This window comes from Tachyglossus aculeatus, chromosome 3 (genome assembly GCF_015852505.1).
Source record: "Tachyglossus aculeatus isolate mTacAcu1 chromosome 3, mTacAcu1.pri, whole genome shotgun sequence".
NCBI lineage: Eukaryota > Metazoa > Chordata > Mammalia > Monotremata > Tachyglossidae > Tachyglossus > Tachyglossus aculeatus.
Window position 1 is genome coordinate 52,467,845 of NC_052068.1, and position 13,319 is coordinate 52,481,163.

At 44.7% G+C, this 13,319-nt stretch overlaps 1 protein-coding gene across 23 annotated transcripts in view; it reads left to right on the forward strand.

Moving 5' to 3' along the window:
• ANK3 (ankyrin 3) overlaps positions 1 to 13,319 on the forward strand; it is a 710,530-nt gene that overhangs the window by 672,119 nt on the left and 25,092 nt on the right. For 22 of the 23 annotated variants that reach the window (XM_038743727.1, XM_038743734.1, XM_038743724.1 and 19 more), the window contains 4 exons: positions 1,629 to 9,434; positions 10,060 to 10,134; positions 11,231 to 11,362; positions 13,050 to 13,193. In XM_038743727.1, coding sequence (XP_038599655.1) covers positions 1,629 to 9,434; positions 10,060 to 10,134; positions 11,231 to 11,362; positions 13,050 to 13,193 — 8,157 coding nt within the window. The remainder of the gene's footprint in view (positions 1 to 1,628; positions 9,435 to 10,059; positions 10,135 to 11,230; positions 11,363 to 13,049; positions 13,194 to 13,319) is intronic. The other variant, XM_038743748.1, reaches the window with a different exon arrangement.

Genomic DNA, 13,319 nt, shown 5'->3' on the forward strand with positions numbered 1-13,319 from the left:
TACAGTTTCCTGGCAATGAGATCGTAGAAAACTTCAAACTAGAACTTTCACACCCACCACTGGTCCTAATCACTGTTATTACAGTTTGAGAAGTTTAAGGGTTTTAAACCCTTCCAGATTCAGGGACTGTCTCTCCGTCACTTGTGCATTTTGGGTACAGTAATAAAATTCTGTGTCATTTCAATACTTCTCCCAAATGAATTACATGACAGTATATTCAAAATACCTTGGTGACTTAGTGATTTGAGGTCCCCTGAGCCAACTGATTATTCTAGACATTTCCCATTGAAATTAATAGGATCCTTATAATCCAGGTCTTAATAATGACTCTCGTATTGTATCATGCCTGAGGTATTTTGGAAATATTAAATATGAATGTACTCTTGTTTTTTCTGTACTTTTCCTATGATACCTTTTGAAAAATTAGAAGAAAGGTTTTTGACCGCCTGGGGCTAATTATGTTATGAATTTTCAATGCCGATGGCTTCAGAAAATGAATACGTATTTGCAGTTTTGTCCCTCCTCTCTCCCTGCCTCAAAAAAGCAAGACATCAGGCTGATTTTTTTTGATAAATTTCAAAAGGCACCAAGACACCATATTTCATGGAAAAAGTGTACTCATCTTTTAAAATGTCTTGTAAAAATAATCTTAAAGTTTAAATATTATGCATAATACAGCCTACCAGTTGTATTTCTCTGTGTGCTTGTTTTGATATGATATCCTGCGCATGACAAAAAGTTTTGTTTGCTTTGCTTGCTCACGTTTACCATGAATCATAGCTACCATACCATATATGACACATGCTTTTAAAGGCCATTTCATGTTATATTTTTCTTTAGTTTTTCCCACATAAAAGGAATATATCGCATGAAAAAAATGCCAAAAAATTCCTTTTGTTCTTTTTAAACTTTAACTCAGAAAATTTCTTGCTCTTATTGGCTTTGTGAGTGTGAAGCATAACCTAATTGTGCATGGAAGGTACAGATTTGAATTTATTCCAGTTGCTTCACAGTTTGCACATCAATTGCCTGTCACTTAAAGATATTTTTGGGTTCTGCATGAAATAGGCTTGAGTGGTTTTTGAACAGATTTTTAGATTTCTCACGTCAACCTAAATGAGTCGATACAGTTTTAATTAGGTACAGTCTCTGGCGCTAAATGGTACCAAGGGGAGAGCATTCGTAATGACTAAAATGTTAATCGTGTGGTTGCACAAAGCAAACATATGCCTATACAGGCAAATCAGAACCACTAGTGCTGTTTCAAAATTAGCCTATCGGAAAGTCAATAGGAAGTAAGAGAAGACTTTTGAGTTTGTGGACATTTTTCCCATTATGGATTCTTTCTTTCGTGTGTCCTCCTTTTCATTGTTGTCATATTTGGTTGCTAAGTGCTTTCCGTCTTTCATTTCCCATTGCTTTTTATTTTGGATCAGTCACAATTTTATGGATCATCCTTTTTGTTTCCTTCTTAATCGTTCCTTTTGCCTCTCTTGTTCTACATCATGCAAACAATTGTACTTGCTTCTGTAATATTACAGTTTACTGACCAATTTTCTTCTCTGGTCTCTCTGTTTTTCAACCATTTTTGTTGATTTTTATGTTTGATTTTGATTTCAAAATTTAAGAAACAGTTGAACGGAGTGCAGGAGCCTCAAGATCCCTCCCCGCTACTTATTCATACAAGCCATTTTTTTCTACGCGACCCTATCAGTCATGGACAACAGCTCCAATTACAGTGCCTGGGCAAACCAAATCAGGCTTCACTTCCCTATCAAGCTCTTCCTCTAATACTCCATCAGCTTCTCCGTTGAAGTCAATATGGTCCGTTTCTTCCGCTTCTCCAATCAAATCCACCTTAGGAGCTTCCACAACATCTTCGGTCAAATCTGTCAGTGACGTGGCCTCTCCCATTAGGTCATTTTGGACCATGTCTTCACCAATCAAAACAGTTGTGTCGCAGCCCCCCTACAGTATCCAAGTTTCCCCCAGCTCACTCATAAGAGCTCCCACTGTCACGGTCACGATCCCGGAGACTACTGCTCTAAAAGGCCTGGCATCCACTTCGGCATTTCCCTCTCGAACGTCTCCGGTAACTACAGCCGGTTCGCTCTTGGAGAGGTCGTCCATTACCATGACCCCTCCAGCCTCGCCGAAAACGAACATAAACATGTACTCTTCAAACCTACCGTTTAAGTCAATCATCACATCGGCAGCTCCGCTCATATCTTCGCCTTTGAAGTCAGTGGTGTCTCCCTCGAAACCTGCAGTTGACACCACCTCATCTACTAAGGTCATGATGGCCCCTTCGTTCTCATCTCCTGGGAAGCATGTGGCTGGACATGCAGAAGTACCATTAGTTAATGGATCGATTTCTCCTTTGAAATACCCTTCAGCTTCAGCTTTGATAAACGGCTCTAAAGCCGCGGCCTCTGCCACGTTTCAAGAAAAGATCTCCGCGGTTACCAACTCCGCAAATGGGGTGCTGAACGCCACCAGTGATACAGTTGAGAGAGTGTTTTCTACCACATCCCCCATGCAGTTTTCCCCCCTCAGGTCATTTGTGTCTGCAACGCCGTCAGTGTTTCCATCCATAAGGACTCCTGCAAGTGCCCTGTACGCATCCCTGGGGTCAACTCTCTCTGCAACTACCTCATCGGTCACCTCATCGACGATCACAGTGCCCGTATACTCTGTGGTCAACGTGTTGTCGGAACCAGCAGTGAAGAAGCTTCCCGACTCTTCTTCACTTACGAAATCAGCAGCTGCTTTGTTGTCCCCCATTAAAGCACTGACTCCCGAAACCCGTACTCAACCCCACTTCAGTCGAACATCCTCACCCGTCAAATCGCCTCTGTTCCTCACCCCCTCTGCCCTCAAGTTATCCACACCATCATCTTTGTCGTCCAGTCAGGAGATACTGAAAGATGTTGCTGAAATGAAAGAGGACCTGATCAGGATGACTGCAATATTGCAAACGGATGTGGCAGAAGACAAGTCGTTCCAACCTGAAATGACGAAGGAGGGGCGGATTGATGATGAGGAACCTTTTAAAATCGTGGAGAAAGTAAAAGAAGACTTGGTCAAAGTCAGTGAGATCCTGAAAAAGGATGTGTGTGTAGAAAATAAAGGGGCGGCTAAAGCCTCAAAAAGCGACAAGGGCCATTCGTCCGATGAAGACTGGATAGAGTTTACTTCAGAGGAAATCAGAGAAGCAAGGCAGCATGTTGCTGTGGGCCAGGCCTCACCTGGGGCAGAAAACGTTCAACTAAAAGCAAAGGCCGTATCTGAAAAAGATTACAACTTGACAAAAGTCCTAGATTACTTAACGAACGATATTGGGAGTGGTAGCTCATTGACCAACTTGAAGTACAAATTTGAGGATGGAAAGAAAGATGGTGAGGAGAGACAGAAGAGAATTTTGAAACCAGCCATTGCCTTGCAAGAACATAAGCTCAAAATGCCTCCAGCCTCCATGAGGCCTTCCACTTCAGAAAAAGAATTATGTAAAATTGCCGATTCCTTTTTCGGAACCGACACGATCTTAGAGTCTCCAGATGATTTTTCTCAACATGACCAGGACAAAAGTCCCTTGTCTGACAGTGGCTTTGAAACGAGGAGTGAAAAGACGCCTTCCGCCCCTCAGAGCGCCGAGAGCACAGGCCCAAAGCCACTGTTTCAGGAAGTTCCCATCCCTCCTGTCATCACAGAAACAAGAACCGAAGTCGTGCACGTGATTCGGAGCTACGAACCCTCATCAGGAGAGGTCCCCGGGCCCCAGCCCGAGGAACCGCACTCCCCAAAACCAACCCCGGCCTTTGTGGAAGTGGAGGCAAAGCCCGCTGGGTCCAGTATCAAAGAAAAGGTTAAGGCCTTCCAGCTGAAAGCCAGCAGTGAAGAAGATGACCATAACCGGGTCCTGGGCAAAGGTGTCCGTGTGAAAGAAGAAACTCACATCACCACTACCACCAGGATGGTGTATCGTTCACCTCCAGGCGGTGAGAGTTCCTCCGAACGAATCGAAGAAACAATGTCTGTCCATGATATTATGAAAGCCTTTCAATCTGGACGGGACCCTTCCAAAGAACTGGCAGGTCTGTTTGAGCATAAATCTTCCGTGTCACCAGATGTTCACAAGGCTGCTGCTGAAACGTCCCCACCGCATGCAGAGAGGGTCAGCAAAACAAAACCCAAACTGGAGCGTAGAATAGAGGTCCACATTGAAAAAGGTAATCAGGCTGAGCCTACTGAAGTCATTATTAGAGAAACCAAAAAGCATCCCGAAAAGGAAATGTATATGTATCAGAAAGACTTATCTCGGGGAGATGTTAACCTAAAAGACTTTCTGCCCGAAAAACATGATGGTTTCCCTGGTTCTGATGACCAGGGCCTGCAGCAAGAAGAAGAAGAACTGACAGTCGAAGAGTCTCTTCCTTCCTACCTGGAATCTTCTAGAGTAAACACTCCTGTATCCCAGGAAGAGGACAGTCGCCCTAGTTCTGCGCAACTCATTTCTGATGACTCATACAAAACGCTGAAGCTTTTGAGTCAACACTCAATAGAATACCATGACGATGAGTTGTCAGAACTAAGAGGGGAGTCGTACAGGTTTGCCGAGAAAATGCTTCTGTCAGAGAAGCTAGATGTGTCTCATTCTGACCCTGAGGAGTCGGTGACCGATACTGCAGGACCCCTCAGTGCAGAATTCCCGGGGTCGGACAGGCGATCCAGAGAAAAACTAGCCACTGCCCCCAAGAGGGAAATTCTCTCCAAAATCTATAAAGATGTATCCGAAAATGGGATAGGTAAGATGTCTAAAGATGAGCATTATGATAAAGTGACAGTGTTGCACTACACTGGAGATATTAGTAGTCCAAAGCAAGCTATGTGGATGCGGTTCACGGAAGACAGATTAGACAGAGGTAGAGAGAAATTGCTTTATGAAGACAGGGTGGACAGGACGGTGAAGGAGGCTGAAGAAAAATTGACCGAAGTGTCACAGTTTTTTCGGGACAAAACGGAAAAGCTGAATGATGAACTGCAGTCCCCAGAGAAGAAGCCTCACCCAAGGAATGGCAAGGAAATGCATTCCTCTCCCAGCTCAGCGAGCAGCAGCCCTGAGAAGGGACTACTGACTGAGTTCCTGGCATCGAACGATGACTGGTTCAAAACCCGGCCGCCTGGGCAGGAGGGAAAGGGCTTCCCTAGAGCAGAGGAGAGGAGGGCAGCCAGCATGCCCAGCAGTCCGGAAAAGAGGGTCCCATCGAACCAGGCCGAGGGCGGCAGACCTCCCCCGGTTGCCCGGGGGAGCCCCACCATACCGAGCAAGGTGGCCGAAGGGCCGCAGTCTGGATTTCAGCTCCAACAGTCAAAGCTCAATTCTATCCGGTTAAAATTTGAGCAGAGCATTCACCCGAAGGTGAGAACTGTGCCACAGGATGAAAGGAAGCCGGATGGTGAGTCAAAGAGCCCACTGAAAAAAATTCAGGACAGTAAGCTGCCCGTCTACCAGGTCTATGCCCGAGAAAAGCAGGAGAAGCCCTTAGATCTTGCAGATGGCAATGAGTATTTGCACAGAGAAGTTCCTGCAATGAAAGCAAAGGAGGATCAGGCCCACAACATCGAAGTGACCACAGATGGCATTTGTTCCACAGATGGACAGAAACCGAGACCTGAAATGCCAACTAAAACAGTGCCTGAATATTTTTCTGAGCAACGGGCTATAGACTTGGCGTACAGTGTGAGCTCTGACCTGACCACTAAGGGACCATGGGACAAAAAGATCTTTAGGACATGGGAAAGCTCTGGAGCACCTAACCATAAAATACAGAAAGAAAAACTCTCTCATGTCCTGGTTCAAGATGTCATAAAAGAAAATCATGTGGCCCACCCTGAGAAAATGGGCCTGGACCAGAAAAGCGAATCCATCTCTGTGACGGAGAGGGAGCGTAGATTACTCACAAATGGGTCTGATTCCGAGATGAATGAAGTGACTGTAAAATCGCCATCCAAAAAGGTTTTGTACAGAGAGTTCGTTGTTAAGGAAGGGGAGTGCACCATCGAAACGATGGACAAAACTTCCAAAAGGAAAGAAGGCCCTGCTATGTCTCACATACCAGTCCGAATTGCTGATGAGAGAAGAATGTTGCCACCGGCTGGTCCTGATGGGGTCTGTGAGCAGCCCAAATTTTCAAAACAAGAGTTGTCGCCCAAAGCACCGCCATCAAGCACGGGGAGAGAGAAAGCGGAGGTGCAGCCGTTCAATTCTGTGGAAGATGAGAAAATTAGATATTCAGAGATCAGTAAAATGTCCAAACATCAGAGTTACGTAGGGCTATGTCCTGCTCTTGATGAGATTGAGACGTCCCCTAGCAAATCTCCTGATTCCTTAGAGTTTAGTCCAGGAAAGGAATCGCCCCTGAGTGAGTTGTTTGACCCTAGTCCCATTGATGGCCTGGACAAAGTTGCGCCTTTAGCCCAGACAGAAGGAGGGAAAGAAATAAAGACTTTACCTGTGTATGTCAGTTTTGTCCAAGTAGGAAAGCAATACGAAAAAGAGGTGCAACAAGGAAACGTAAAAAAAATCATAAGCCAGGAATGTAAGACAGTCCAAGAGACCAGGGGAACCTTCTATACCACTAGACAGCAAAAGCAGCCTCCTTCTTCTCCCCAAGGTAGTCCAGAAGATGATACTCTAGAACAAGTATCCTTTCTGGACAGTTCTGGGAAAAGCCCTCTGACCCCAGAAACACCCAGCTCAGAGGAAGTGAGTTACGAGTTCACATCTAAGACCCCGGACTCACTTATAGCTTACATCCCGGGCAAACCGAGTCCAATTCCTGAGGTGTCAGAGGAATCTGAGGAGGAAGAGCAGGCCAGGTCATCTTCCACAAAGCAAACCACAGTGGAGGAAGCCACGGCCATTGAGAAAGAAATACCCAGCAGCGCCAGCAAAGATGCTGGCAAAAGACCAAAAGGAAACAGGGTCGCCTATATTGAATTTCCACCCCCTCCACCGTTAGACGCAGACCAGGCTGAATTAGAAAAGAAACAGCGTTTTTCCCCCGGGAAGGATATGGAAATGATCGAGGTCAACCTGCAGGACGAGCTGGACAAGTACCAGCTGGCTGAGCCGGTCATCAGAGTGCAGCCACCTTCTCCCATTCCTCCGGGCGCGGATGTCAGTGATTCAAGTGATGATGAGTCCATCTACCAACCGGCCCCAGTTAAAAAGTACACCTTCAAGTTAAAGGAATTGGAAGATGACCAGAAAGAAACCTCAAAATCTAAAGCCTCCGGGAAGACTCCTGGACAGAAAGATTTAGTGAGCCACAGCCCTGGAAAGGATAATGAGTTTGATCTCGATTCACCGCAGAATGAAGTAGCTCAGAATGGGAACAACGACCAGTCCATCACTGAGTGTTCTATCGCAACCACTGCAGAATTTTCCCACGATACAGATGCGACAGAAATCGACTCCCTGGATGGGTATGACCTGCAAGATGAAGACGATGGCTTGACGGAGAGCGATTCCAAACTCCCCGGCCAAGCGGTTGAGTTAAAAAAAGATGTCTGGAACACAGAGGGCATTTTAAAGCCAACGGATCGCTCTTTTAGCCAAAGCAAACTTGAAGTTATTGAGGAAGAAGGAAAGGTCGGGCCGGAAGAAGATAAGCTACCTGTCAGAGGCTCAGTGCCTGAAAAGACTTCAGATAAGATGGATCCGAAGGCGGGGTCCCAGTTTTTCACCTTAGAAGGCAGACATCCCGATAGATCGCTGTTCCCCGATACATACTTCAGTTACAAAGTGGACGAAGAATTTGCAACCCCGTTTAAAACCGTGGCGACCAAAAGCCTAGATTTTGATCCTTGGTCCAATGGCAGAGGCGATGATGACGTATTTGAGAGCAAGTCGCGGGAAGATGAATCCAGGCCGTTTGGTCTGGCGGTTGAAGACAGATCTCAAGCCACGACACCTGACACCACTCCAGCCAGAACGCCCACTGATGAAAGCACCCCCACTAGCGAGCCCAATCCCTTCCCATTTCACGAAGGCAAGATGTTTGAGATGACCCGCAGTGGCGCAATTGACATGAGCAAGAGGGATTTTGTTGAAGAGAGGCTCCAATTTTTCCAGATTGGTGAGCATACTTCTGAAGGGAAGTCAGGGGACCAGGGGGAAGGGGTTAAGAATCAAGTCCCAGTCACCTCCCAGCCACAGTCAGGGGGCAGTGCCATAGAAACAAGCCTAGAGAGAAATGTAGAGGCCCCGGAGGTGGAACCCAAGCCCAGTCTCCAGACCAGCGGAGAGTGTCAGGAAATGGCGCTCAGTAGTAGCTCCCTGGAGAAGTCATCTGCAGCAGCGAACACAGCCAAAGTCGACTCCAAGTCGCGCACTCCAATAAAAATGGGGATTTCGGCTTCCACCATGACCATGAAGAAAGACGGTCCTGGAGAAGAGACAGATAAGCTAGACGCTGGCATGTCCAGTTGTCAGGGATTATTAGAGAATGACAATCTAACAGCGATTTCAAGTTCAGCAACTAGCCAGAAGGGCTTTAGGGCCAAAGAAACGCATGCTTTTCAAAAAGATAATTTTAATAACAACAACAATTTGGATTCTTCCACTCTCCCTACTGAAAATAGTACCAGTAATGTAGTGCTAAAAGAACCTCCTGAACCCTCTTGTACCACAGAAGCAGCTAAACCAGAGAAAAGCTCTTCAGGAAAAAGCCCAGGGTCACAGCCACAGCCAGGCTCACAGTGTATCAGAGCTGAGCAGAAAGTACCTGGAGAGCAACAGAAGCCAAAAGAGCTCATAGGGATTAGGCCAAAATCCAAACTGCCCATCAAAGCCACCTCGTCAAAGGATGCCTCCCCACAAAGTAGCGTTCCAAACATGGCAGTGAGTAAAGTGAGACAGCCTCGTAGCACGCCTGAGAGCACCAAAACATGCCCTGCCTCTCCATGTCTAGAAATGAAGTCCAAGATTCCAGTTAAAGACACACTCAGGGAAAATCTAGCCCTAGCTAGAAAAACATGCACTATACAGAAGCAAGGACAGCTAGAGAAAGGCAAAGTCAAGCAACTTCCCTCCAAATTGCCAGTCAAGGTAAGAGCCACCTGTATTACCACCACGACAGTGAAAGTGAGGAAAAACCAGCTTAGGGAGGTATGTAAGCATTCGATTGAATATTTTAAGGGCATTAGCGGTGAGACGTTAAAACTCGTGGACCGTCTGTCGGAGGAAGAGAAAAAGATGCAGCCGGAGGTGTCCGACGATGAAGACAGTACCTCGAGAATCGCGCTGTTGTCGGAAGCTCCTCGGCTCGGGCTGCCCTCCATTCCTTCGAGGCTCGCTAGAGATAAGAGAACAGAGGCAGCAACTTTAAAATCAAAGATTGAAAAGGTCGACAGGAGCAGTAAGAGGACTGGTGAGAATGAAGGCAGTCAGGTTTCTGGAGTACACTTTGCTCACCTCATGGAGCTCAAGCCTAGTTTGTAAAACTTTCAACTTTGTTGATCCTAGTGCATGAAGTGTTGTGATTGCCTGTGGAGTGACTTACTGTAGTTCTCATTCTGTCATTGTCATCTGTCTGTGCTGTCGTATACTCTTCTTACCTCCTCTGAAACCAGTTCTGCACCGTAGACAGCTAGCAAAGCATGCCGAAGACGTTGGTGTCATTGAAGACTTGAATGATTTCCCCAAATTATACTAGCGACTGTGATTCTGTCAAAGTAGAAACAGTAGTTTTAATCCCCTCCTGGTGTTTTCACCCAGACAAGAATGACATTACTGTTGTATTGTAGTTAGATTGTCAGCATGATTGGTTCCATTCCCACTGCAGCATCATGTAGTCTTGACATTTGGCCATACACGGGTGAAAACCATGCAAGCTGTGTCTGAGAAAAACCTTCTTTTCATAGGGAACTAGGATCCATTTGAGTGTACAATTTCAGCCCTAGTCACTTTGTAAAATTAAAGTACTGCTACAAACAATTTTCCAAGCCTTGTATCTTTCTTGATAATCATTTTAATTAAGAAATTGTAAATCGCAGGTCCTCAGAGTCCATGTGAAAGGACAGATATAAGGATGGCAATAGTAGCCGATCACTTGGGGCTTAGTTGGACAGGTAAGTGTATATCTCCATGACTATCTTAAAATAAACTGTGGAATTTTGCTTGACCCCTTGAATGTGAATGAAAAACGGTCACTCTCCCCATCAGCACACCAAATGTTAATCTCTGATAACAACTGAGTTGTTTTTCCTGGGGAAGGAATTTGAAAGATTGCCTAGAAATTTCAGTGAATCAAATCTTCCTCTTAGCTTTAGAGATTTTCATTGTTCTCAGAGTCCTTTTCTTAATTCAAACGTCCTTTAACGTAAAGTGTAATTTATTCAGTGGGCATTGTCCACATACGGTCATGGCCCTCAGCAAAATCCAGCCCTGTGTCTGGAGAAACTAGAGCTAGAGGAGCTTGGTTGTGATTGTGAATGTTAGTGAAGCCATCCATGCACCATTTGAACCAGTTGCAAAATTATTAGCTCTGAGTCTCACTGACCCTGAATGTGCAACCCCCTCCCCTAGACTTGCCCCCTGCCTCCATCCACCAAATGTGTTTAACTTTTGGGGAGATTTTGCTGACAGAAATAATGACACGATTGTTGTAAGAAGGAATATTTTGTCTAGGTAATCAAGTCTTTGGATCATGATATGGTCAGCAAATTATCTGCACTTGTAGAGGAATATTCTTCACACCCTCTCTGCCATTCAGGACTTCTCCTGTGAGGGTTCCAAACTGTAAAACATGACCATGATTTTCATGAAATTGGTATAAGGCTTATCCCTTGTTCCAATTTGTAGGTAAACAAGAGAGAAGAAGGCATATTATTGCAGTTGGTAAACATGAAAAGAATAATTGTCATTCATAAATGATACTCAATATGTGTCACTCAATATATACTATTGTTTGACTGATTCATTGATGAACCCTTTATAAAGGATTTGCTTACAGGTAGTACCTCAAGATAGTTATACGGTGTGTATGGTAACTACTTTCCTGGGAAAATAAAGGTACGTTGACTCACGTGACTGGAATCATTTACAGTTCTAAATTTCCAGTAAGTCTCAGGTAGATTTGTTTTATTTTGGTCCTGTTCAACATAATGCTTCTCTCTGAAAATATACACAATGTGAGATCTTCAGAATTTTCTTCTTGTTTTACAGAACTCGCAAGGGAACTGAATTTTTCGGTGGATGAAATCAATCAGATCCGTGTAGAAAATCCAAACTCTCTAATTGCCCAGAGCTTCATGTTATTAAAAAAATGGGTTACCAGAGATGGAAAAAATGCCACAAGTATGATCAAATTGAATTCTTTAAATGTATTAGTGTTGGGCAACTCCCTGAGCTGTTTTAATCTGATCTAGTATAGGGTCATATGGGTCTCACTGAATTATCATGAACTATTGATTCTTAGTTCAGGTATTAAAACTATCAGTTGCTGCCAGAGTTTCAAAATGGAGGTGACTCCTGGGCTAAAAAAAGCCATTGTAAACTGAAGTACTTTGTCGGTATAGTCAAGAGAGACCACCATGACTGCAGTGTCCATCGAGTCCTGGGTTTGGGTGGGGAATCCAATGGAGAGAGTGTGTGAGGAGGGAAATATTCCTGTGCTGTGGAACCATGGTGTCAAGTAATTTGAGTGCTGCTACTTCGAGTCACTTGTTTTCCAAGGCCATGGAATCAGCCACATTAGAGGCAGAGAGAACCAGGTTGTTCCCATTTACGCCCCTTAGTTTGGATATGACATCAATCCCAAAATTGCTTATCAAGGATGGATCTACCCAAAATTGTCCTTAGCAAGTAATTTTGCATCTGATATACCTCTGGGGAAATGTAGCAACTACTTGAGGCCTTACAGCTGTAGGAACTTCCTTCCATGAGCATGAGAAAATCCCACTGGATTGCCCGAGGCACCTTGACTCCATGAGCAACTCACAGGCGATAATCTTGCCCTTCTCTGCTCCAGTGGGGTTTAAGCCAAAGAGCCACTCAGAGTCACTGAGGAGAGGAGAGTGATATGGCAATAGGAAAGATACCTGCACTCCTTAAATCCCCTTTGCTCCAGGTCCCATACAAAAGCCTTTTGAGCGAGCCTTAATGGCCCCCACTCTAGCCCTGCTCTGCTCACATCCTTCACCCAGCCCTGAGTAAATTAAACATTAGGAATGAAATTGGGGTTGTTGCATTACATCTGTATTTGGATATGTATTTTTGCACTGGTTTCAACTCAGAATAATAATCTAAGAGCCCTGGGTATCGCTTGGTGGGGAGACCAGAGCTGCAGGTGAGAGAGGGTTGGAAGAGGAACTTCTGTGCCTCAATTTCTTCTGGGATTTATAGCCATAGTAACACTGACTAGTAGGTGAGAAATGTTACTGGAACTGCAAATCCTGAAAAAACTTGGTGTGGCAACCAAGGGCTGCAAAATCACGGCCCCCGCATCTCCACCACTACCATTGCACGACCTACGCCCTCTGACAGGGAGAGAGCCCACTTCCAATGAATCAGTTGAGCTATCTTTACAACGGTGTTACTGGTAACAAATAATAAGGGACAAGCCACACCTCCAGAGGTGAAGATTCAATCGGCATAAGAGTCCTCCTCCCAGACCTCATTTAATGATCCTGTGGATAAAAGTTCTCTCCCCAGAGATCAGTCTGGAGTGACTTTATGATCCCTATACCTCCTGGAGATGTAAGGGAACCACAGCCAAGCATTTTTGGGTTTTTAATTACTGTATGTCAGACCTACTCAGTGTGCCACATTTGTCATGGATCACTCATTTTTGAAGACCAAGCTGTCCTCTTTTGATGTGGCCATTTAGCACAGGACTAGGAGAGGTGATGGGAGTTGTAATGTTTGGGGCGGGCATGAGGAATGATATAGTTGTCCCACCTCTGGTTGAATACTGAACACACTTAATACGGAGAATATATCTGTGTTAGTAAGATTTTTCTCATATTTTTTTTTTCCTTTTCAGCTGATGCCTTAACTTCTGTATTGACAAAAATTAATCGAATAGATATAGTGACCCTGCTGGAAGGACCAATATTTGATTATGGAAATATTTCAGGCACCAGAAGTTTTGCAGATGAAAACAATGTTTTTCATGATACTGTTGATGGTAATTCATTGTTTGTATTTATACAGTTATCCAATATTATGTGGCAGGCTAATAAGTCAGACACTGAAAAGGAATCAAGTTTTTCTTGATTCATGTTCTCACTTTCAGAACTGCCTTTCTTTCAGA